The 27,639-nt window shown below is 48.0% G+C and overlaps 1 protein-coding gene across 1 annotated transcript in view; it reads left to right on the top strand.

Annotated features, from left to right (window-relative positions):
- The window catches only part of LOC147673102 (small conductance calcium-activated potassium channel protein 2-like), a 385,836-nt gene that overhangs the window by 313,461 nt on the left and 44,736 nt on the right, over window positions 1–27,639 (top strand). Inside the window, exon 7 of the mRNA XM_086946805.1 lies at window positions 133–260. Within this exon, the coding sequence (XP_086802931.1) occupies window positions 133–260 (128 nt within the window). The remainder of the gene's footprint in view (window positions 1–132; window positions 261–27,639) is intronic.

A 27,639-nucleotide genomic window follows, 5' to 3' on the forward strand; every position in this document is an offset into this window, starting at 1 on the left:
ATTTTAATCACATTTTAAGCACATGAATCAATGCTCTGTTTTGTGTTTATAGTCCATTAAAAGAATGACCATACTGTATGGCAAAGTTAGAGTGAAAAGCAACTTCTCTGTCTTTTTGTTCTTTTGCTGCAGGTAAAAAACGCTGCCGCCAATGTACTCAGGGAAACATGGCTCATCTACAAACACACCAAGCTGGTCAAGAAGACCGACCATTCGAAAGTGCGCAAACACCAGCGCAAGTTCCTACAAGCCATCCATCAGTAAGTGCTACCACTCAGTATAGACAGTGCCTACTGTCTGCTTCAACCCCTAATTCCTGCCAACCCCACTCCTGCAAGCTGCATTGTCCCCAGCCCCTCACCTGAGAAATGACTTGTGAGTGGGGAGGGCATCCACTCTCCCCCTACAAGGAAAGTCTCCTGAAAGTGGGCACAATGTGCCTGTCCCTGCAGAGTCCTATTGCGTCCCAAGTTAGGTGTGAGTAGCTCACCTTGTCGTGTTAGTAGCTTTTTCATCCTTTAGTTTCAATTCAGTGGGGCAATCTTGGCTTTAACACATGGCAGCAATAGTGGTTGTGTGCGGTTGATGGTGCTGGTGGGCGCAGCCTGCACTAGTAAAAGCCAGACTATGGTACAACAGTAGTAACCCACAACCCTCCCACGTTTTAGCTTCCCAGAAGCACTCGTTTTCCTTGAATTCTGGGTAGGACCGAATATCTCCTGCTACATCACAGTTGCCATTGTTTCTAAAGGCTTTAAAAGTATTGAAGCAGAGATCACACCTCCTGAATTCCCTTTGTTTCCTCCTTACCAGCATGCTACCCTTTTTGTTCCCCCACATTCCCCTATTAATATTTCTCCCCATGAGTATGTAGGAACATTCCTTGTCCATGGTGAAGGAACACAACCTGAGCTATTTCCAGTCATGCAAAACCTAAGTAATATTCTGTGGTGTTTCTGAACATCCCACAATAGACACCATGAGTAAAGCTTGGCGCTTGCTCCGTCATTGACCCTCTTGGCATTTTATGGCATCCACTCATATTTTGGTGCAACGCGATGTTGCCAGCGAACATCTGATCAGAATTCACCATTTTAAATATCAGCGAAATATGTGTTGGTATGCTGACCGTCAGCACTAGGATGTTCACCTTCTCCATTTAAAAATGACCTCTGTGGAGAGTAAAGTCGCGAAGATTTTCTTCTGCAAACTTCGAGAGGTTGGAGTATAGAATGACCACTCTTCCTCCTCATTAGATTTTGCTACAGTATTACCCTGATCCTACAGCCAGGACTGGTAAATTCAGATTTATCATTTGCACAAAAGAAGAAGAATAAAGGCTCCTCTGGCTGATATGTTATTTTGTGGTCTTTTGTGACACTGATTTGAAATCATCATTGACGGCCAACAGTCGGAAGCATCTTGAAAGTCTCAATATTGTGAGATATTAGCCACAGCAGAAAACAAAATGTAAAAAGTTGGAAAAAAAACTGAATTCAAAATTGTTACCCCTCTTTTTTTTGGGCAAATTATTAATCAGACTTCCTAGAATCCTAAAAGTAAGAGCTTCCATTGTATTCCCTGTACAATGTGAAAAAAATGTGTCTACAAAAAAGATATTGTTAAGAATATCCAACTCTTCCTATTAGGGATGACACATTATTTTTTTTTCCCTAAAGAATACACCAAATTAATTACTTATAAAGCAGGAACACAGCACTTAAACAATGCTAAGAGATATGTGTTTCAGTGTTGTGTTCTGAAAGCTACCCTTCTATACTCTATTAAATCTTTTGAACAATCACGGAACATATTTCAAGTTTCCTGTTCCTCTTCATGTTTATCCCTTGACGTACTATTCCTTCTTGAAATAGATATCAAATTATAGTTAAGATGAAACTTTGCTTAATATATATGCAGGAAAGCCGGGACTCCTGATAATGGCCAAGAAGATAGTATTCACTGAAGGAGTAGAGAGACATTGGCCACCATAAAAAAATCTAACCATTATATTTTACTGAAGAAAAATAGAAGACTAAGATATAGAAATATTTGCATTTATCAAGTATTATAGACGTGGCAAATATTCTTAGAATAGGTTAGATTTCACCTTAGGTTAGATTTAAAATTACATATCAAAGGTTAGATTTAAACTCATGATGAGATATGACCGAGGCCCATAATGTCTAATGCCAGAGGTCTCTAATGTTTGTGAAGTCTTCAACCAAGCCAAGCTTTCTAATGCCTGTAATTGTCAGTACAGATTATTGAAATAATATTGGCTAAAATGTATTACACGGACCATTTATAAATTCAATTAGCAACATTATACTCACAATATGCTTTAGATCTCTCAATCCCTACAATATTAGAGACAACTTTAAGTATGATCTCAAAATGAAATACAATACGGTTCGTACTAGTCGAGGCCAGAGCAAGCTTTGCGATAGAGACTCTAGAATTCTGTGAGATCGCTGAAAGTCATTAGAGGCACCTTCGCAAATTGTTGAAGACCCCGATGGTGTTCTATTTGCACAAGTGCCAACTCTAGGATGACAATGTGGCTCACTAATAGATTCACATTTCTTTTATGTCCCTGGTTTTCATTAAACAAGCTGCTGCTTTCTGGGAATTGTAGATTTTAAAAATTATTTCAAGTGAGACAATTTGACAAAAGCTTAAAAAAACATTGATTTATAATGGGAAGGTCAAAGAATGGTGTGTGACGCCCCAGTGACATTGAAAAATATGGTGTCCCTAACCCATCTGCAAGGATGCTATCTTGCTATGTAACTTTTCTTGCTTGGAAAAGATTCCTTTCCTATGACATTGATTACTCCAAAAAGATTCCTTTCCTATGGCATAGATTACTCCCTTAGCCTCTCATCCTTGATGCGGCCCACACATTTTCTCCGTAAACCTGTAGCCTTACAGGCCCTAGTCGTCTTCTGGTGCAATTAGGAGGTTTGAGAAGCTGGAAATGTTTTCCTTCAGAAAGTCTGCGGTCTTTTCTAACTCTTCACCAGCTCTGCCAACTTTGCAAAGATTAGAAAGTTTAAATTGTGAGTAAATCTTGCAATCGAGATATAGCAGGGAAAAAAAATCAGAAACACACTGTGACACACAAAAAACAAGTTGCAACAAAATTATTTTGCAAAAGACCTTTCTTTCTGAAAAAACCTAACCTACAGACAAAGCTTTGGAAAGTGAAAATTTGCAAAACTTTGCAACCTTCTCAAAGTGAATTTTTATAAAACGCTGAGGGTGGGATTTGCGTTCGGCCACCATGGATCTGATACTTTTACAAACAGACTTATGTTGTTGAGTCTTCCTCTCCTCTAAGTTACTCCCTTTGAGGGAAGATATATTTGACTGGTGACCTTCGAAGAGTAATATCAGTCTAAATCCCTGTTAATTCATTTTGTAACACTGTTTATATCTTTCCTGATTTAATGTGTAGTCTTCTTAACTGGTCCTCCTCACATTGCAAACAGGGTCTTACTGAGAATTTCGTGCCACGGCATTCCTTCGTTTCCTATTGGCTGCTGCTAGTGACGCACCATCTTTTATCCAATCAGAGACAACATGGCAGCTATGAAGCGTACCGAAGCCTGTGATTCAGTAAAAGGGGAGACTTGTGCTATGGCCGTGCTCTTTGAATTGCTGTCACTGGGGTCGAGTGAGTAGTACCCCACTGACAGTAGTGGAGACCACCTTACACAGATTGAGGTTTTTCAACTAGATTTCAAAGGCCTTGGAGCTCGAGCTTTGCAAACTCTGGATCCCTGCTCCTAAATGTACACACGCCTCCCTTTCTCAGTGCATTGCGCAAACCTCGGTGACGTCAGCACTTTATAGTCATGTTATAGAAGAGCACTCGCCCACACACGCTGACTCCTTTATAGCTCGTAATAGCAGAGCACTCGCCCGCACACTCCGACTCCTTTATAGCTCATGTTATAGCAGAGCACTTGCCTGCACACTCTGAATCCTTTATAGCTCATGTTATAGCAGAGCATTCGTCTGCACACTCCGACTCCTTCATAGCTCATGTTATAGCACAGCACTCGTCGCACACTCCGACTCCTTCATAGTTCGTTATAGCAGAGCACTCGTCCGCACACTCCGACTCCTTCATAGCTCATGTTATAGCACAGCACTCGTCCGCACACTCCGAATCCTTTATAGCTCATGTTATATGAGAGCACTCGCCTGCACTCTCTGAATCCTTTATAGCTCATGTTATAGCAGAGCACTTGTCGCACAGTCTGAATCCTTTATAGCTCATGTTATAGCAGAGCACTCGTCGCACACTCCGACTCCTTTATAGCTCATGTTATAGCCGAGCACTCGCCCGCACACTCCGACTCCTTTACAGCTCAATTTATAGCAGAGCACTCGCCCGCATACTCCGATTCCTTCATAGCTCATGTTATAGCAGAGCACTCGTCAGCACACTCCGACTCCTTTATAGCTCATGTTATAGCAGAGCACTCGCCCGCACATTCCGACTCTTTTATAGCTCGTTATAGCAGAGCACTCACCTGCACACTCCAAATCCTTTATAGCTCATGTTATAGCAGAGCACTCGTTGCACACTCCGACTCCTTCATAGCTCATGTTATAGCAGAGCACTCGCCCGCACACTCTGAATTCTTTATAGCTCATGTTATAGCAGAGCACTCGTCTGCACACTCCGACTCCTCCATAGCTCATGTTATAGCAGAGCACTCGCCTGCACACTCCGAATCCTTTATAGCTCATGTTATGGCAGAGCACTCGTCGCACACTCCAACTCCTTTATAGCTCATATTATAGCAGAGCACTCGTCGCACACTCCGATTTCTTTATAGCTCATGTTATAAAAGAGCACTCGCCAGCACACTCCGACTCCTTTATAGCTCGTTATAGCAGAGCCCTCACTCGCACACTCCGACTCCTTTATAGCTTGTTATAGCAGAGTACTCATTCAAAACAAAGGAGAGAGAAAGGGTGTTCTACATGTGTGTAGGGCGGGAACTCCTGGTCCCCTTCTGAATATTTAAACAACAAATGGAGGAGTGCCCCTATAGGTATAACAGAGAAATACTCTGTACCCAAAGCTTAAAGATCAATAATGCACAGTGTGCCCAACCCCGCAGGCCGAGTGGCTCCGGTAGCTTGTCTCCTTTCTGGTGAAGAATTGGCTTGGTAGTTTAGTCTGTCCTGTTCCCATGATGCACTGGGCCAGGGACAGACTGATTTGCATATAGCCAGGCTCTGAGCTGGGATGGTGCAGTGAGATAAATAACGGTGATGGATCAAGCCCTGATCTTTGGACTGGGTAAGAGTGGTCTGCTTAATTCAGACACTCTGTTCATCACCACCCCCTTTTCTGAATCAGCAGGGTGTACTTCGACACCTGATTACAGTGGAGTATATCTCCGGCGCTGGAACGGGCTGCCGGTTACTTCTATGGGGCGTACCGCAAAGGAACCAAGTAGGTTACCTAACCGATGAGCAGAAGCCACAAGTTACGTGAGGATACAGCTCTTGGAACCCGGACGCCCATGAAGCGGCCAATTACCGCTTTCTGAGTTTTTCTTCCAGAACGGGAAGAAGACGACACGATTTTGCTAAGGGCTACAAGTTTGTGGTTCTGTTTTTTATGATCGAGGGCATGGCACACCTTAGCGTGTGCGCACCACCCAGGTCATCTACACTGGTCCTGACGAAAACCCACAATTGCAAGATGGTTGAAACATGTAGACCTGTATTTTAATGACATAGCACACGTCGCTATTTTAAAACACCACACGTCTTGAACACCGGAGTCTACCTAATTAGACATAGGTGTCACAGTTCTATCTTCAGGTTGTCCAATCACTCAGGAATAAAGTCTTGGAGTGAGTAGTATTGGCCCCTTTTTAAATCACTTATCACCTTTTAGTATCACTGCACATATAAAAAAAGAAAAATACCCCCTCCACTGTAGTCAGGTGTCGAAGCACACCCTACTGGCACCCGGCCTGCGGGGTGGGACCCCGATGATGAAGCATGTCACCAACTAAGTTGGTGAGTGAGGGCTCTTCTGAACGGACATTTTATGTCCTATAAAAAGGTTGGGCACACTGTGCATTATTGATCTTTAATCTTTGGGTGCAGAGTATTTCTCTGTTATACCTACAGGGGGCACTCCTCCATTTGTTGTTTAAATAGCAGAGCACTCGCCCACACACTCAGACGGTTGCTTTGCTGCTCATTGACACATGCAACGCACTTCCTGATTGTTGCTCTTTCTTTAATTTATTTTTTTAAGAACCATGCTTTGCTTTCCTTTCTTTTAACTCCTTGGACACTCATGACGAGCTCAGCTCGTCATGGTGTACACCTCCATACACTCATGACGAGCTGAGCTCGTCATGAACAATGGGAAATGAGAGGATCCAGCACAGGAGAAAAATAACACTAGCATCGATGTGGTTAAACACAAATGCCAGTATTTACCCTGGCGTGTTTACAGCACCAATCTCTGCATATACCTGGCAGGTATGAACCAAAATAGAAAGAGAGACTGTTAGACTACGGAGTCCCCTGTAGTCTCTACAGGTCACACTACCGTTCGCTGTAGCAGGGGTTTAGGACACAAAGTGCTGAAGTACTTTGTTACATCAATAACATTAGACTTACAAACAATGTAAGCAAAGGGCTAGAAAGATTGTAGATCCTCCTCAGCCAATCAGAACTCACCACCTGCTATCCTGCCTCATACCCTTCCCACGATCTAACTTTACTAAACAATACTAACAGTTGGACTTGATGTTGTGCGATTGTGAGCATGAGCTTCAGCTACTGTCTTATAGTGCTGCGTTGCTGCATTGGTTGTGTGGTAACCAGGAGAGTAATACGCTGGTCATTTCTAGATGTACATGATGACTGACAGTCAGCAAGGGGGCGTGTCTCAGATTACCTTTCCAAAAGACTTTGATTGATGGCACAGTGTGTATGTTGGCTGCGGAGCAGAGCTGTCACAGATTCTGATGCTTCAGGGATTTGTAAACTGAAGCGCGTCTTCCAACTTTCATCCTCGGTCTTCTCCCTTTGAAATGGTTTGTAGACCTATCATTGAGGACTAGACCCACCCATTACCTTTGGCACCTTCCTTGGTTGATAGGAGAATGTACTGCTGTCCCTCCCATGAGAAGGGTGTGGAAGCCATGTTGAGGAGCGTGGACACCATACTGAAGGACGTGGACGCCATATTAAATGGTGTGGACGCCATAATGAAGGGTGTGGATGCCACATTGAAGCAGTGTGGATGCCATATTGAGTAGGCTTGAACAATATGACTTTACATTTGCTAGAAAGTACAAACACCTGCTGCTTAGATTTCATGATTTCAATCAGAAAGAGTGGCAGAAAAATATTTAGAACAATACCTTAATTTAAGAAATGGAGCAGATGCTCAAAACTGCAGTATTGTTTTCATAAGTTCGAAGCAGCAGTTGATGTTTTCCTCCCCTGACAATTGCTCATTTTAACATTATCTATGTGATTAAACATTTCTTGACCACAAGAACATAGAAAGCACATCGTGGAAATTCTGCCGCAGGCCTGGGCAGCGCATGTGCTGCTCTGCGAGCCATGCTGTATTGGAGTATTTACTTGAAGCCCTGCCCACTCTCCCCCTATATTTGTCATTGGCTTGTGTTATTGTCCTTCATAAATGCTGGCTTCTGATTCGTTATAGGCTTTTTAGTCCCTCCTTAGTATCGCCTTGTTTTCATTTGTAACATCCCATGAGGACTGGCCCTTTTACTTTGGTTGTTACACGGTACGTTTTCTTTAGTCTGTAAGCACTATTTTCTTTAACCACTTCGCTGCAGGGGTTCATCCCCCGCTGTGCTGGGGGGGGAGGGGAACGTGCACAGCGCCCCCATGCTCATGACGAGCTGAGCTCGTCATGAGGCACGGCGCTCCTGTGCTCATGGCGATGTCGAGCTCAGCTCGTCACGGGCACACCCGTTCCCGTGGAACGCTCAGCACAGTAGGGGAATTATCCCCGCATGCGAGCGTTCCACGGCTCATGACGAGCTGAGCTCGTCATGAGCACCGGAGCGCCGTGGCTCATGACGAGCTCAGCTCGTCATGAGCCTCGAAGAGGTTAATGAGTGTCTCTTACTGCAGGTAGTAGGGTCTCTCATGCGCAGTTGTGACCACTGGCTTGTTTATTTAACTTGTAGCAAACAGGGAGCTCTTCAGGCCATGGGAGACAGAATGGGGTAACTCAGTGATGCCTTCAAGCTTTTGCAATGCAATAGGTCTTTCATCTGTGAGAGTTTAAGCTATTGGCATTCTAAATGAGACTGCCATTTATTTATATTTTAAAAACCAAAACATAAATAAAAGGCCTTGTCATTTGCAATGCCAAAAGCTGATACTCACGTAAATGCGAGACCTATTGCATTGCAGATGCTTGTTAAAATATGATCAATAGAAACTGAGTCCCATCAAAGCCCCTTTCTCTGTAAAAATGGAAGTACGGGGCTGAGGAGAGGGCTCCACTCAGGCCCCAGGAAGAAGCAGGTCACCAAGTGGCGGTGCAGTCAACGCACTTGCCACCTGCCTCCTTTTGTGGCCATCCACATTGCCACGTGGTGTCCTTTGTAAACGTCACCTCTCAAATGTTAGTCCAAAGCACCCGCTTGTGCCCTGCACCCCTCAAAAGATCACAAACTGGCGCTGCTGAGACCAATTATTTCAGATTAAATATACCTTATTTAACTCCCCCCACTGTTGTGGGCTCGGCGCGTGCGGGCAAATTAAAATAACTGCCAAATAATTATTGTCTAATTCCAATTTTCTCCAGTCTATGGTGTGACCCCAACACAAACTGGCCGGTATCACCCGTGAGAAAGCCATGGCTCATGGCTGCGCTTGACTCTCGAGCTGGATGTGGCCTCTCCGAAGGCGCGTCAGCAGTGATGGTGGCTGTGCCCTCTCGGTAGGCTGCGTCCCCGCCCTCCCCTGAGTAAGTCCAGACAGGCCGCTAGTTAAGAGAGCAGCACCGGGACTTTACAACGGATTAAAATGGCCTCAAGATCGACATGCAAAAACATGGGTACAAAATGGAAATTAAAGCCTTGAACCGGCTTTATAAACCAGTAATGTGCAAGAAGAACCTCTGTTGGAACAGTGTCGCAAATCCTGGGAGCTGAAAGATAAAAAGCTAAGCCACACTGTGAGTCCATGCTGCTGTGATGAGTTACTGTGTAACCATTGTCCCCTGGATGAACTGCAATCTCCCCAGTGTCTCTGGTGAGTTCAGTGTAACTATTCTGCCATCGGCTTCAGCCCTGCAGTGAGTTACACTGTATCCATTGTGCACATGAAGGCTGTTTTGTGCCTGTTGTCCTGTGATGTGTTACAGAGTAGCCTCTGACATACAGTAGACTAAATGTGTCAAAGGAAGTGTTACAGTCTAGCCACTGACATACTAAATTGTGCCACTGTCCTACTATGTGTTAGTGTACTCACAGACATGCTGCAGTGTGCCAGTGCAACACTATACGCTACAGTGTACTCACAGACATACTGCGGTGTGCCCATTGTCACACTATACGCTACAGTGTACTCACAGACATACTGCGGTGTGCCCATTGTCACACTATACGCTACAGTGTACTCACAGACATGCTGCAGTGTGCCAGTGCCACACTATACGCTACAGTGTACTCACAGACATACTGCGGTGTGCCCATTGTCACACCATACGCTACAGTGTACTCACAGACATACTGCGGTGTGCCCATTGTCACACTATAAGCTTCAGTGTACTCACAGACATGCTGCAGTGTGCCAGTGCCACACTATACGCTACAGTGTACTCACAGACATGCTGCAGTGTGCCAGTGTCACACTATACGCTACAGTGTACTCACAGACATACTGCGGTGTGCCCATTGTCACACTATAAGCTTCAGTGTACTCACAGACATGCTGCAGTGTGCCAGTGCCACACTATACGCTACAGTGTACTCACAGACATACTGCGGTGTGCCCATTGTCACACCATACGCTACAGTGTACTCACAGACATACTGCGGTGTGCCCATTGTCACACTATACGCTACAGTGTACTCACAGACATACTGCAGTGTGCCCATTGTCACACTATACGCTACAGTGTACTCACAGACATGCTGCAGTGTGCCAGTGCCACACTATACGCTACAGTGTACTCACAGACATACTGCGGTGTGCCCATTGTCACACTATAAGCTTCAGTGTACTCACAGACATGCTGCAGTGTGCCAGTGCCACACTATACGCTACAGTGTACTCACAGACATACTGCGGTGTGCCCATTGTCACACTATACGCTTCAGTGTACTCACAGACATACTGCAGTGTGCCCATTGTCACACCATACGCTACAGTGTACTCACAGACATGCTGCAGTGTGCCAGTGCCACACTATACGCTACAGTGTACTCACAGACATACTGCGGTGTGCCCATTGTCACACTATACGCTTCAGTGTACTCACAGACATACTGCAGTGTGCCCATTGTCACACTATACGCTACAGTGTACTCACTGACATGCTGCAGTGTGCCAGTGCCACACTATACGCTACAGTGTACTCACAGACATACTGCAGTGTGCCCATTGTCACACTATACGCTACAGTGTACTCACAGACATGCTGCAGTGTGCCAGTGCCACACTATACGCTACAGTGTACCCACAGATATACTGCGGTGTGCCCATTGCCACACTATACGCTACAGTGTACTCACAGACATACTGCGGTGTGCCCACTGTCAAACTATACGCTACAGTGTACTCACAGACATACTGCAGTGTGCCCATTGTCACACTATACGCTACAGTGTACTCACAGACATGCTGCAGTGTGCCAGTGCCACACTATACGCTACAGTGTACTCACAGACATACTGCAGTGTGCCCATTGTCACACTATACGCTACAGTGTACTCACAGACATACTGCGGTGTGCCCATTGTCACACTATAAACTTCAGTGTACTCACAGACATGCTGCAGTGTGCCAGTGCCACACTATACGCTACAGTGTACTCACAGACATACTGCGGTGTGCCCATTGTCACACTATACGCTACAGTGTACTCACAGACATACTGCAGTGTGCCCATTGTCACACCATACGCTACAGTGTACTCACAGACATGCTGCAGTGTGCCAGTGCCACACTATACGCTACAGTGTACTCACAGACATACTGCGGTGTGCCCATTGTCACACTATACGCTTCAGTGTACTCACAGACATACTGCAGTGTGCCCATTGTCACACTATACGCTACAGTGTACTCACAGACATGCTGCAGTGTGCCAGTGCCACACTATACGCTACAGTGTACTCACAGACATACTGCAGTGTGCCCATTGTCACACTATACGCTACAGTGTACTCACAGACATACTGCAGTGTGCCCATTGTCACACTATACGCTACAGTGTACTCACAGACATGCTGCAGTGTGCCAGTGCCACACTATACGCTACAGTGTACTCACAGACATACTGCAGTGTGCCCATTGTCACACTATACGCTACAGTGTACTCACAGACATACTGCAGTGTGCCCATTGTCACACTATACGCTACAGTGTACTCACAGACATACTGCGGTGTGCCCATTGTCACACTATACGCTTCAGTGTACTCACAGACATGCTGCAGTGTGCCAGTGCAACACTATACGCTACAGTGTACTCACAGACATACTGCGGTGTGCCCATTGTCACACCATACGCTACAGTGTACTCACAGACATGCTGCAGTGTGCCAGTGCCACACTATACGCTACAGTGTACTCACAGACATGCTGCAGTGTGCCCATTGTCACACCATACGCTACAGTGTACTCACAGACATACTGCAGTGTGCCCATTGTCACACTATAAGCTTCAGTGTACTCACAGACATGCTGCAGTGTGCCAGTGCCACACTATACGCTACAGTGTACTCACAGACATACTGCGGTGTGCCCATTGTCACACCATACGCTACAGTGTACTCACAGACATACTGCGGTGTGCCCATTGTCACACTATACGCTACAGTGTACTCACAGACATACTGCAGTGTGCCCATTGTCACACTATACGCTACAGTGTACTCACAGACATGCTGCAGTGTGCCAGTGCCACACTATACGCTACAGTGTACTCACAGACATACTGCGGTGTGCCCATTGTCACACTATAAGCTTCAGTGTACTCACAGACATGCTGCAGTGTGCCAGTGCCACACTATACGCTACAGTGTACTCACAGACATACTGCGGTGTGCCCATTGTCACACTATACGCTTCAGTGTACTCACAGACATACTGCAGTGTGCCCATTGTCACACCATACGCTACAGTGTACTCACAGACATGCTGCAGTGTGCCAGTGCCACACTATACGCTACAGTGTACTCACAGACATACTGCGGTGTGCCCATTGTCACACTATACGCTTCAGTGTACTCACAGACATACTGCAGTGTGCCCATTGTCACACTATACGCTACAGTGTACTCACAGACATGCTGCAGTGTGCCAGTGCCACACTATACGCTACAGTGTACTCACAGACATACTGCAGTGTGCCCATTGTCACACTATACGCTACAGTGTACTCACAGACATGCTGCAGTGTGCCAGTGCCACACTATACGCTACAGTGTACCCACAGATATACTGCGGTGTGCCCATTGCCACACTATACGCTACAGTGTACTCACAGACATACTGCGGTGTGCCCACTGTCAAACTATACGCTACAGTGTACTCACAGACATACTGCAGTGTGCCCATTGTCACACTATACGCTACAGTGTACTCACAGACATGCTGCAGTGTGCCAGTGCCACACTATACGCTACAGTGTACTCACAGACATACTGCAGTGTGCCCATTGTCACACTATACGCTACAGTGTACTCACAGACATACTGCGGTGTGCCCATTGTCACACTATAAGCTTCAGTGTACTCACAGACATGCTGCAGTGTGCCAGTGCCACACTATACGCTACAGTGTACTCACAGACATACTGCGGTGTGCCCATTGTCACACTATACGCTACAGTGTACTCACAGACATACTGCAGTGTGCCCATTGTCACACCATACGCTACAGTGTACTCACAGACATGCTGCAGTGTGCCAGTGCCACACTATACGCTACAGTGTACTCACAGACATACTGCGGTGTGCCCATTGTCACACTATACGCTTCAGTGTACTCACAGACATACTGCAGTGTGCCCATTGTCACACTATACGCTACAGTGTACTCACAGACATGCTGCAGTGTGCCAGTGCCACACTATACGCTACAGTGTACTCACAGACATACTGCAGTGTGCCCATTGTCACACTATACGCTACAGTGTACTCACAGACATACTGCAGTGTGCCCATTGTCACACTATACGCTACAGTGTACTCACAGACATGCTGCAGTGTGCCAGTGCCACACTATACGCTACAGTGTACTCACAGACATACTGCAGTGTGCCCATTGTCACACTATACGCTACAGTGTACTCACAGACATACTGCAGTGTGCCCATTGTCACACTATACGCTACAGTGTACTCACAGACATACTGCGGTGTGCCCATTGTCACACTATACGCTTCAGTGTACTCACAGACATGCTGCAGTGTGCCAGTGCAACACTATACGCTACAGTGTACTCACAGACATACTGCGGTGTGCCCATTGTCACACCATACGCTACAGTGTACTCACAGACATGCTGCAGTGTGCCAGTGCCACACTATACGCTACAGTGTACTCACAGACATGCTGCAGTGTGCCCATTGTCACACCATACGCTACAGTGTACTCACAGACATGCTGCAGTGTGCCAGTGCCACACTATACGCTACAGTGTACCCACAGACATACTGTGGTGTGCCAGTGCCACACTATACGCTACAGTGTACTCACAGACATACTGCGGTGTGCCCACTGTCACACTATACGCTTCAGTGTACTCACAGACATGCTGCAGTGTGCCAGTGCCACACTATACGCTACAGTGTACTCACAGACATACTGCAGTGTGCCCATTGTCACACCATACGCTACAGTGTACTCACAGACATGCGGCAGTGTGCCAGTGCCACACTATACGCTACAGTGTACTCACAGACATACTGTGGTGTGCCAGTGCCACACTATACGCTACAGTGTACTCACAGACATACTGCGGTGTGCCCATTGTCACACTATACGCTTCAGTGTACTCACAGACATGCTGCAGTGTGCCAGTGCCACACTATACGCTACAGTGTACTCACAGACATACTGTGGTGTGCCAGTGCCACACTATACGCTACAGTGTACTCATAGACATACTGCGGTGTGCCCATTGTCACACTATACGCTACAGTGTACTCGCAGACATGCTGCAGTGTGCCAGTGCCACACTATACGCTACAGTGTACTCACAGACATACTGTGGTGTGCCAGTGCCACACTATACGCTACAGTGTACTCACAGACATACTGTGGTGTGCCAGTGCCACACTATACGCTACAGTGTACTCACAGACATACTGCGGTGTGCCCATTGTCACACTATACGCTACAGTGTACTCATAGACATACTGCCGTGTGCCCATTGTCACACTATACGCTACAGTGTACTCACAGACATACTGCAGTGTGCCCATTGTCACACCATACGCTACAGTGTACTCACAGACATGCTGCAGTGTGCCAGTGCCACACTATACGCTACAGTGTACTCACAGACATACTGTGGTGTGCCAGTGCCACACTATACGCTACAGTGTACTCACAGACATACTGCGGTGTGCCCATTGTCACACTATACGCTACAGTGTACTCACAGACATACTGCAGTGTGCCCATTGTCACACTATACGCTACAGTGTACTCACAGACATGCTGCAGTGTGCCAGTGCCACACTATACGCTACAGTGTACTCACAGACATACTGCGGTGTGCCCATTGTCACACCATACGCTACAGTGTACTCACAGACATACTGCGGTGTGCCCATTGTCACACTATAAGCTTCAGTGTACTCACAGACATGCTGCAGTGTGCCAGTGCCACACTATACGCTACAGTGTACTCACAGACATACTGCGGTGTGCCCATTGTCACACCATACGCTACAGTGTACTCACAGACATACTGCGGTGTGCCCATTGTCACACTATAAGCTTCAGTGTACTCACAGACATGCTGCAGTGTGCCAGTGCCACACTATACGCTACAGTGTACCCACAGACATGCTGCAGTGTGCCAGTGCCACACTATACGCTACAGTGTACTCACAGACATGCTGCAGTGTGCCAGTGCCACACTATACGCTACAGTGTACTCACAGACATACTGCGGTGTGCCCATTGTCACACTATAAGCTTCAGTGTACTCACAGACATGCTGCAGTGTGCCAGTGCCACACTATACGCTACAGTGTACTCACAGACATACTGCGGTGTGCCCATTGTCACACCATACGCTACCGTGTACTCACAGACATACTGCGGTGTGCCCATTGTCACACTATACGCTACAGTGTACTCACAGACATGCTGCAGTGTGCCAGTGCCACACTATACGCTACAGTGTACTCACAGACATGCTGCAGTGTGCCAGTGCCACACTATACGCTACAGTGCACTCACAGACATGCTGCAGTGTGCCAGTGCCACACTATACGCTACAGTGTACTCACAGACATGCTGCAGTGTGCCAGTGCCACACTATACGCTACAGTGTACCCACAGACATACTGTGGTGTGCCAGTGCCACACTATACGCTACAGTGTACTCACAGACATACTGCGGTGTGCCCATTGTCACACTATACGCTACAGTGTACTCACAGACATGCTGCAGTGTGCCAGTGCAACACTATACGCTACAGTGTACCCACAGACATACTGCGGTGTGCCCATTGCCACACTATACGCTACAGTGTACTCACAGACATACTGCGGTGTGCCCATTGTCACACTATACGCTACAGTGTACTCACAGACATGCTGCAGTGTGCCAGTGCCACACTATACGCTACAGTGTACTCACAGACATGCTGCAGTGTGCCAGTGCCACACTATACGCTACAGTGTACCCACAGACATACTGTGGTGTGCCAGTGCCACACTATACGCTACAGTGTACCCACAGATATACTGCGGTGTGCCCATTGCCACACTATACGCTACAGTGTACTCACAGACATACTGCGGTGTGCCCACTGTCACACTATACGCTTCAGTGTACTCATAGACATACTGCGGTGTGCCCATTGTCACACCATACGCTACAGTGTACTCACAGACATGCTGCAGTGTGCCAGTGCCACACTATACGCTACAGTGTACTCACAGACATGCTGCGGTGTGCCAGTGCCACACTATACGATACAGTGTACTCACAGACATGCTGCAGTGTGCCCATTGTCACACTATACGCTACAGTGTACTCACAGACATACTGCAGTGTGCCCATTGTCACACCATACGCTACAGTGTACTCACAGACATACTGCAGTGTGCCCATTGTCACACTATACGCTACAGTGTACTCACAGACATACTGCAGTGTGCCCATTGTCACACCATACGCTACAGTGTACTCACAGACATACTGCAGTGTGCCAGTGCCACACTATACGCTACAGTGTACTCACAGACATGCTGCAGTGTGCCAGTGCCACACTATACGCTACAGTGTACTCACAGACATGCTGCAGTGTGCCAGTGCCACACTATACGCTACAGTGTACTCACAGACATGCTGCGGTGTGCCCATTGTCACACCATACGCTACAGTGTACTCACAGACATGCTGCAGTGTGCCAGTGCCACACTATACGCTACAGTGTACCCACAGACATACTGCGGTGTGCCCATTGCCACACTATACGCTACAGTGTACTCACAGACATACTGCGGTGTGCCCACTGTCACACTATACGCTTCAGTGTACTCATAGACATACTGCGGTGTGCCCATTGTCACACCATACACTACAGTGTACTCACAGACATGCTGCAGTGTGCCAGTGCCACACTATACGCTACAGTGTACTCACAGACATACTGCAGTGTGCCCATTGTCACACTATACGCTACAGTGTACTCACAGACATACTGCAGTGTGCCCATTGTCACACCATACGCTACAGTGTACTCACAGACATACTGCAGTGTGCCAGTGCCACACTATACGCTACAGTGTACTCACAGACATGCTGCAGTGTGCCAGTGCCACACTATACGCTACAGTGTACTCACAGACATGCTGCAGTGTGCCAGTGCCACACTATACGCTACAGTGTACTCACAGACATGCTGCGGTGTGCCCATTGTCACACCATACGCTACAGTGTACTCACAGACATGCTGCAGTGTGCCAGTGCCACACTATACGCTACAGTGTACCCACAGACATACTGTGGTGTGCCAGTGCCACACTATACGCTACAGTGTACTCACAGACATACTGCAGTGTGCCCACTGTCACACTATACGCTTCGGTGTACTCATAGACATACTGTGGTGTGCCAGTGCCACACTATACGCTACAGTGTACTCACAGACATGCTGCAGTGTGCCAGTGCCACACTATACGCTACAGTGTACTCACAGACATGCTGCAGTGTGCCAGTGCCACACTATACGCTACAGTGTACTCACAGACATACTGCGGTGTGCCCATTGTCACACTATACGCTTCAGTGTACTCACAGACATGCTGCGGTGTGCCAGTGCCACACTATACGCTACAGTGTACTCACAGACATACTGCAGTGTGCCCATTGTCACACCATACGCTACAGTGTACTCACAGACATACTGCGGTGTGCCCATTGTCACACTATACGCTACAGTGTACTCACAGACATACTGCGGTGTGCCCATTGTCACACTATACGCTACAGTGTACTCACAGACATACTGTGGTGTGCCAGTGCCACACTATACGCTACAGTGTACCCACAGACATACTGCGGTGTGCCCATTGCCACACTATACGCTACAGTGTACCCACAGACATACTGCGGTGTGCCCAGTGCCACACTATACGCTACAGTGTACCCACAGACATACTGTGGTGTGCCAGTGCCACACTATACGCTACAGTGTACCCACAGACATGCTGCAGTGTGCCAGTGCCACACTATACGCTACAGTGTACTCACAGACATACTGCAGTGTGCCCATTGTCACACTATACGCTACAGTGTACTCACAGACATACTGCGGTGTGCCCATTGTCACACTATACGCTACAGTGTACTCACAGACATGCTGCAGTGTGCCAGTGCCACACTATACGCTACAGTGTACTCACAGACATACTGCGGTGTGCCCATTGTCACACCATACGCTACAGTGTACTCACAGACATACTGCAGTGTGCCCATTGTCACACTATACGCTACAGTGTACTCACAGACATGCTGCAGTGTGCCAGTGCCACACTATACGCTACAGTGTACTCACAGACATGCTGCAGTGTGCCAGTGCCACACCATACGCTACAGTGTACTCACAGACATACTGCGGTGTGCCCATTGTCACACTATACACTACAGTGTACTCACAGACATGCTGCGGTGTGCCCATTGTCACACCATACGCTACAGTGTACTCACAGACATACTGCAGTGTGCCCATTGTCACACTATACGCTACAGTGTACTCACAGACATACTGCGGTGTGCCCATTGTCACACTATACGCTACAGTGTACCCACAGACATACTGCGGTGTGCCCATTGTCACACTATACGCTACAGTGTACTCACAGACATGCTGCAGTGTGCCCATTGTCACACTATACGCTACAGTGTACTCACAGACATACTGCAGTGTGCCCATTGTCACACTATGCGCTACAATGTACTCACAGATATACTGCGGTGTGCCCATTGTCACACTATACGCTACAGTGTACCCACAGACATGCTGCAGTGTGCCAGTGCCACACTATACGCTACAGTGTACTCACAGACATACTGTGGTGTGCCAGTGCCACACTATACGCTACAGTGTACCCACAGACATACTGTGGTGTGCCAGTGCCACACTATACGCTACAGTGTACTCACAGACATACTGCGGTGTGCCCATTGTCACACCATACGCTTCAGTGTACTCACAGACATGCTGCAGTGTGCCCATTGTCACACCATACGCTTCAGTGTACTCACAGACATACTGCGGTGTGCCCATTGTCACACCATACGCTTCAGTGTACTCACAGACATACTGCAGTGTGCCCATTGTCACACTATACGCTACAGTGTAGCTATGGTTCTCTAATCCACAGCATTGTGCCCATTACCCTTTCATTTCCACAGCCCGGGTTCAGGCCGGGCGTTGGTCTACGGTGCACTACGCCCCGGCTACTGTATGCTCGAATGTTACAGTTCTAGGCTGTACAATGGCTTACACACAGCTAACCACTCTTACAGAAAACACTACTTCCATAATGTAACACAACATCTCCACTGGCCTGTGCTGTGGCAACCACTGCCCTGTGATGTGCTACAATGTAACCATGCTGTGTGACCTGCTTTGATGTAGCCGTGTTCAGTGTTGTGACACATTGCAACCATAGTACCGTGCTCTGCAGCAGTGTAGCCACTCCCCTGCGTGTGCTGCCGGGTGACACACTATAGTGCAGTCTTTTTCTGTTGTTGTGGAATCACCAATCACAAAGCTAGTTGATGTCATATGCACAACTCTTTCGCCGTTTCCTCTGATGGACCATACAGCATCTGTTGACAAGTGAGACGCTGTAGTGTACGACAATGTGGACACGGTCAGACTCCAAGAGACACTGTAACACCCACAAACGCTGTGGTGGACACTGCCCCTGCCTTCCATCCCCCGTGCGGTGGTGGACACTGCCCCTGCTTTCCATCCCCTGTGCTGTGGTGGACACTGCCCCTGCTTTCCATCCCCCGTGCTGTGGTGGACACTGCCCCTGCTTTCCATCCCCCGTGCTGTGGTGCACACTGCCCCTGCCTTCCATACCCCGTGCTGTGGTGGACACTGCCCCTGCTTTCCATCCCCCGTGCTGTGGTGCACACTGCCCCTGCCTTCCATACCCCGTGCTGTGGTGGACACTGCCCCTGTCTTCTAATCCTCTGTGCTGCGGACACTGTCCCTGTCTTCTAATCCTCTGTGCTGCGGACACTGCCCCTGTCTTCCATCTCCCCCGTGCTGCGGACACTGCCCCTGTCTTCCATCTCCGCCCGTGCTGCGGACACTGCCCCTGTCTTCCACCCCCCGCGCCGTGGACACGGCCAGACCCCCAGGCCTCCTGCGCTCCCTCCTCGGTGCCGCATGCCCCCTCCTGAGTGGCGAGGGGCCCCGTCCTGGTCGTGGTTCAGAGATGCAGTCTGATTTTATTAGCTGTTTACTTCCAGTTGGCGGTGGTTGCCATGGCAGTGACATCACGCAGCAGCAGTGAAGTTAAACAGCATCATCCATGCAGCAGAGTGCGGAGCCTGGGACTGGGGCAGTGGCGGGGGGGCTGCGGAGAGGGGCAGAGGTGTGTGTGTGTGGGGAGGGGGCTGGGGCAGGGGAGCAAGGAGAGAGGGCGCTGCAGTGTGCAGAGGAGAGAGGAGGGTTGTGCTGAGGAAGAGGGGGCAGGAGGCAGGGGGCAAGTGGGAAGAAAACGAGGCAGAGTTGTGAGGAGGAAGGGCACCAGCAAGAGGTACGGTACGATAGAAAAGAGGGCAGTGGAGGAAAGGGGCATGGACCAGGATTACGGGAGGGGGTACCGAGGTGAGGGGGGCAGAGGAGCGGCGAGAGGGGGGCAGTGAAGTGTGGAAGAGGAGGAACCGGTGTATGTAAAGGAGAGTAACTGGGGTGTAAATAGGGGCCATTGAGCAGAGTGGAGGAGAGGAGAGAGGTCAGCAGTGTATAAAGCTAGGGGCCAGCGGTGTGGCATGGACCGGGAGCGCTGTGGCATGGACAGGGAGTGGTGTGGCATGGACAGGGAGTGGTGTGGCATGGACAGGGAGTGGTGTGGCATGGACCGGGAGCGGTGTGGCATGGACCGGGAGCGGTGTGGCATGGACCGGGAGCGGTGTGGCATGGACAGGGAGCGGTGTGGCAAGGACAGGGAGCGGTGTGGCAAGGGCAGGGAGCGGTGTGGCATGGACCGGGAGCAGTTGGCATGGACCGGGAGCGGTGTGGCATGGACCGGGAGCGGTGTGGCATGGACCGGGAGCGGTGTGGCAAGGACAGGGAGCGTTGTGGCAAGGACAGGGAGCGGTGTGGCAAGGACAGGTAGCGGAGTTTTATGAGGTTCCTTCATTGTCTGATGATAATCGGGGTACACCGTGAGCGAGGACCTAGTAGCTCCACCCAGTGAAAAACTCTTCCAAGGCGTGGGAATGAAGGTCCCTTTGTACTACGTCAAAATGGTCATGAAACACTGGAAGTGGGGTGGCATGACTCCAGATTGTTTACAGTTTGGGAACAAGTATCTGCACAGCAGAGAGCAGTGTGTTTGAAGAAGACATTGCACAACTGTGACAATGGGGCAGGAGCACACGGATGTATTCCATCCGAAGATGGCTGCCCCTGGAAAGGCAATCACAGGGCTGGGTCTACAGCTCCACACACTTGTCCTAAACACAAGGAATGTATGTATGTATGTATTTGAGCTTATATAGCACACAGCTACCCACAAAGGGTTTCCCGGCGCTTGCTTAGGGAACCCGTCCTGGTATTCCCCTGTGAGATAACCCCGGCAGGGTATCCACAAGGTGAAAGCCAGGCATCCCACCGCGAGGGGCCGTTGTGGACATTAAGCAAGCTATTGCCCAGAGTCGCAGAGTGTGAACCCGTGAGTCGAGAAGGCACCGGAGCGAGAATTATCGAGTCCGTGGAATTTTTGAGCCCAAGACCCGCCGAGGCGGGGAATTGAACCCTGGTCCAGGGCCGATCTCAGCTTCCGGGTCTGCCGCCTCTAACCCCTGAGCCACACTTCTCCAAGGAAGGGTGGCAGTTTTATAACATGGCTTCCAGACACAACTCGCAATAAATCTTCCAGCAGTCCCACCACTGGCACTGGGCATGCCATGGCGGGATGTGTTGAAATATAGAACACGTTTACGTCTTGTGGTGAAATACTGAGACAAAAAGGGCAGACCCCCGGCTTAAAATGCACATTGTTTTTTTGATTTATTTAATGGGTGCGTTTGAAAGAGAGGATGCGTGGTCCTACGCCATATATAAATCACTGACCCCTACAGACACCTGGGACTCCCCAGAATATCATAGAACCCCAAGACATCTTATTAAGTGTATACCTCGTCTGTATCCTCCAGCAATCGATCAGCCCGGATCAGAAAGTTTAGGAAAACACAGCAGGCACATATACTCAAAAGAGACTATATTGGAAAAGGTAAAATGGTGGCCACCTTAAAGGGGCAACAATCGAGTGTCTGCCATTAAATCTATCTGACCACCCGTTTTTATCACCATCGAGTGTCTGTTAGTAAATCTATCTATTTATTTATTTATTGAGTTTTATATAGCGCTGGCTAGACCCGTAGGTATCAGAGAGCTGTAAATTAGGTTACACAATGTTACAGAAAATGATAACAATTACACATTACATCAAAAATAAGCAACACATTGAGAGAGGAAAGAAGGTGAGAGAAATAGAGTGTGGGGGGGAGGGGGAAGTGTGAAGGGGAAGGATGAAGTAAATGACGGCAGGAGAGACGAAAGGCAGTGTGCCCAAAGACCGACTAGGTAGGTGACGTCTGATGAGGGAATCCACCGCCCGTCTCCCCTATAGCTAAACAAGGTATCTCCATCTGGCATTAGTCAAATAGCTAGGTCTCACCTGACAAGGGAAAGTTCACAGAAGAAAGTACAGTGGATAAACATGGTGGGAGCAATGAGCAAGGACGGGTGAGGACAAAGGTTAATAGCTGGAAAGAGGAGAAGAGTAGAGCAGAGAGGGGTAGGGTGAAGGGGGAGGAGGGAGATAAGGTCAGGAGAGACGCAGGAGAGTTTGCCTACAGACCGGCTGGGTAGGTGATGGTCAAGGAGGGAATCAATAGCCCATCTCCCCTTTAGCTCGCGAGGTAGCCCCACGGGCATCAGTCAAAATGGCTATGTCTCAGCTGTCGAGGGAAAGTTCTCAGAGTAAATGTCCTGGTGGGTGAGCAGGATCAGGGTCGGGTGAGGGCTGATCAAGATCAGGACGCTGACTAATGATTTTAGACCAGGAGAGATAGAGAATCGAGGAGGGTCCCACTGAGGCGGCCATCTTGAGATCAGGCAAGGGGGATGAGTCTTTGAAGTTCAAATTCAGTTGTTCCCCATTATTCTCTATAACCCAGAAGGAAAGTGGGTGTAAGCTAAGCAGTGGATCAGCAAAGGGACAGAGCCAGGGTCCGCATGTCTTCAGAGTCGATGTCGTGATGTCGAGAATATCTGCCCATGGAAGAGATAGCCGCCATTAGCAGGTCAGGCGGGGTGTCTTTCTCGCTTATTCATAGCGCTAATCAGGGTCATCCTCAAAGATCAGAGCAGTAGTTGCAGTTTCAGTTCAATTTTGCGGCCTTTACGCTATAGAAGGAAACGGGGCGGGGGGGGTTCTCCCTTGAGTGTTGCTATGACCCCTGCCGACGATCGACTGCAGGTGCCATTTTGGAGTTGGGCGCGATATGCAAGCGGCATTCGAATAAAAAATACTTTGCCCAAAAGGTCTTAAGGAGGACAAGGTCAGGAGCTCCAGCCTCCTGGGCTCATCATCTGGACTCCCAGTGGTCTCGGTGATGTTAATAATGTCCCCATTCACCGTCTTCCATCTCGCGGTGAGTGTTAGAAATGGTTGGCAGGATCCTCCGGGGATCGGTGCTGTCTCTACTCCGCGTTGTGAGCATCCCCAACCAACCGGCAGGCTTCTCACTGTGTCTCTCAGTGTGCCTCCGCCGTGATCAAACCGTTGGATAGAATCAAGCACTGGCTGCAGCTGTGTCTGCCTTCGCAGACCTGGGAGCTCCGCGGGACATGGGAGCTCAGATCTACTCATCTGTATTTATCACCATTGAGTGTCCGTCAGTAAATCTGTCTACCCACCCGTATTTATCACCATTGATTGTCAGTAAATCTATCTACCCACCTGTATTGATCACCATTGAGTGTCTGCCAGTAAATCTATCTACCCACCCGTTTTTATCACCATCAAGAGTCTTTCAGAAAATCTGTCTACCCACCGTATTTATCACCATCGATTGTCTGTCAGTAAATCTACCCACCCGTATTCATCACCATTGATTGTCAGTAAATCTATCTACCCACCTGTATTGATCACCATTGAGTGTCTGCCAGTAAATCTATCTACCCACCCGTTTTTATCACCATCAAGAGTCTTTCAGAAAATCTGTCTACCCACCGTATTTATCACCATCGATTGTCTGTCAGTAAATCTACCCACCCGTATTCATCACCATCGAGTGTCTGTCAGTAAATCTATGTGACCGCCCGGATTTATCACCGAGTGTCTGTCAGTAAATCTATCTGAACAACCGTATTTATCCACATCGAGTATCTGTCAGTAAATCTATCTACCCCCCCATATTTATCACCATCGAGTGTCTGTCAGTAAATCTATCTGACCACCCGTATTTATCACAGAGTGTCTGTCAGAAAATCTATCTAATCACCCGTTTTTATCACCATTGAGTGTCTGTCAGTAAATCTATCTAGTCAACAAAAGGGGGGCACTGTTCCGGAGTGAGTGATGCCAGAGGTCATACACACACTCAAAGAGGAGAGGAGGCAGGGGGAGTGGAACAAGGAAAATGCTTGGTCCCGGACTCAGTGAAATGAGTGAAGGGAGATGTTGAGAAAAGACAATTCTTGTCTCTTGTTGCCCTCACACACTCCGAAGGATGTCATGCTTCATCATTGGGCAGTTGCTCATCGTTGGGCCGGCCGTGCAATGCCCGACGGGTCTCCTGAAGGGTCACTTTAGCAGAGATCTTTTAGAGAACTGCTGTTGGGTGTATGTAGGTGTGTAAATAGAGTACTGGGTATAGAGTGCTATTGTGCCTGCAGTGAGGTTAAAACTGCCTAAAGGTTACCTGAAGAAGTTTTAATGTGGAGGTACCCTTGGCAGAATAAAACAACCCGTAGGTTAAGAGTTACCAACAAAAGCGTAATATGCCCAAGGGGAAACATCATTTACCACAAAGGCATTACCACTACTAACGTTTACCACGTGACACTTACCACGCAAACGTCTTTACAACGAGGGTGCCTTCCACGACGTCTTTACCACGGGCTGGGGGGGAGACGTGGTATTCCTTCAAGTCGTTCTGCGTGGGCTTGGGGAGGTAGAGGGGAGGGGGCTCGGAGGGGGGCTGGGGGGGGTCTCCCCCCCAAAAAATAACAAGCAGGTTACTTAAAAAAAAAACGAACATAATTTTAGCAGAAAATGGAAAGAGCCTCCCCCAAAGACGTGCCGTGTACGTCAAAAAAGCAGTCCTTTTTTTATTTTGGTATACGTGTTTTGACGCTTGTTTCCATGGAGGATGGAAGTAAGGGCTCGTAGAGAAAGACGTGCAGGTAAGACGTTTCTACGCGTAGTAAAATCCTACGTTGTAAATACCAGCGTGGTAAAGCCACTTGCGATGTAAAATTTGCGTGGTAAAGCCATGCGTGGTAATTGAAATCATGGTATAATCATATATTCATGCCCAAGTAACTTCTTATAAGGTCGACATGTTTCACGCCTATGTCCAAAGGATTCCTGGTGTTTCATCAGGACCAGAATTCAAGGTGGTAGTGGTGTAGTGCACGAAAGTGAAGTTATTAAAAGAAGGGTACCATTGGCCCTCTCAATGATCAGTGGGGGCCACTACCATTTCAGTGAGTCCGTGACCTAGCATTTTCCTTGTTCCACTCCCCCTGCCTCCTCTCCTCTTTGGAGTGAGTATATGACCTCTTGCATCACTCACTCTGGAACAGTGCCCCCCTTTTGTTGACTTCATGGTTAGTTTGGAGCACGGGCACTGGATCACTAACTAGCTCCTGGTCCCCCTCCTTTTTTTGACTGAGTAAATCTATCTGACCACCCGTATTTATCACTGAGTGTCTTTCAGTTAATCTATCTGACCACCCGTATTTATCACCATTGAGTATCTATCAGTAAATCTATCTAATCACCCGTCACCATCGAGTGTCTGTCAGTAAATGTATGTACCCACCCGTATCTATCACCATCGGTGTCTAGGGTAAGCAACAGAGACAAGAGAAGACATTGTAGTCTGCACAGGCCTGTAGTGTTACTATTCATGTCCTAGGTACGCACTCACTATTGCCCTGCCTATCCAGCTCCGGGCGGAGTTACTGCCTCACTCTAGGAGCCCAGTGCCACTTACTTTGAGAAGTGAAGTAAAACGGAATACCCTTACACTATAAAAACCCTAATGGACCCACCCACCTATTCATTTGATTATTGCTATGACCCCTTCTTCCATCGATTTGGAAAGAAAAAAAATCCAAATCCCCATAAAACATCTATAGGACAAAAAATCAAGTTATGTCGTTTAGTGGACACACTTCTATTTGGTTTTTCGATGTATCAGACAAAAAGCAGTTAGAAGAAAAGAGCATTTGAACATCAGATGCAACGTTCTTGCAACATTAGACAATATTTAGAGAGACCAGGTGTAGGTGGTTAAGGCGGTGTAAAGGTGGGAAAAAGAGATAGTGGCTCCATCAAGTTGGAGTCACTCTTAATTCCGACCCCCTTCGTTTTATGGCTGAATCCTGTAGGGCCAAAATTAATGGCCTTCATAGAGTTCTTTGCGCATTGACATTGGACGTTCCGTGGCCTTGATCTCTCTGCAATCTATAATGAATGGCGAGTTGAATCCTCCACCAAGAACCTCTCCTGTTTTTCAAGTTCACAGCTATGACTCACTCTTGGCCCAACCTGCTTTGTTGGCCAAAAAAGCGATTTCTTTCGATGAATCACGTGGTCCGTGGCCTGTTATTTTGAGGGCCCTTATGATTATGTTTCCCTAATTATACACCTGTGCTACTACTTCCGTATTCTTATTACCAGCACTTCCTTTTTGAAGCTCAGAGTCCTGTAAGAGCTAGATGGTAAAGCTGGATGATGATGCAGTGAGGAGAGGAGGTCACAATATAATGATGGATTTATAGTTACAGCTATGTATGTCTTGAGTACTATTTCTCCTATAATGAGAGTTTGAGCATTACATCCGTTGGTTTCAGTCTCATATGTGTCCATAGCAGGTTCTGTTTGGAACGGATGGGTCATACTGTTGACTCCTTTTCTATTAGAATTGGGCTCAGTCGAGGCGTAAGCGGCTTATGAAGCTCATCCTTGAATTTATCGCCCCTTGTTTCCCTGGACCTCTGCAGCAGTCATGAGCTCCATTCAAGTTGGAGTGGTTGACACTGGGGTGGTTCGGTCATACTAGGACGAGGCTCGTGTTTAGTGGCTCGCGGCAGCATGTGAGGTCTTTGGCTGCTTGGAGTACATCAAGCCTGCTTGCACAGAGACTCCCGGCATCTTTATCTCCAGCCAGGCCTTTTGTCAGAGGACTTGGG

Source organism: Lissotriton vulgaris, chromosome 12 (genome assembly GCF_964263255.1).
Source record: "Lissotriton vulgaris chromosome 12, aLisVul1.2, whole genome shotgun sequence".
NCBI lineage: Eukaryota > Metazoa > Chordata > Amphibia > Caudata > Salamandridae > Lissotriton > Lissotriton vulgaris.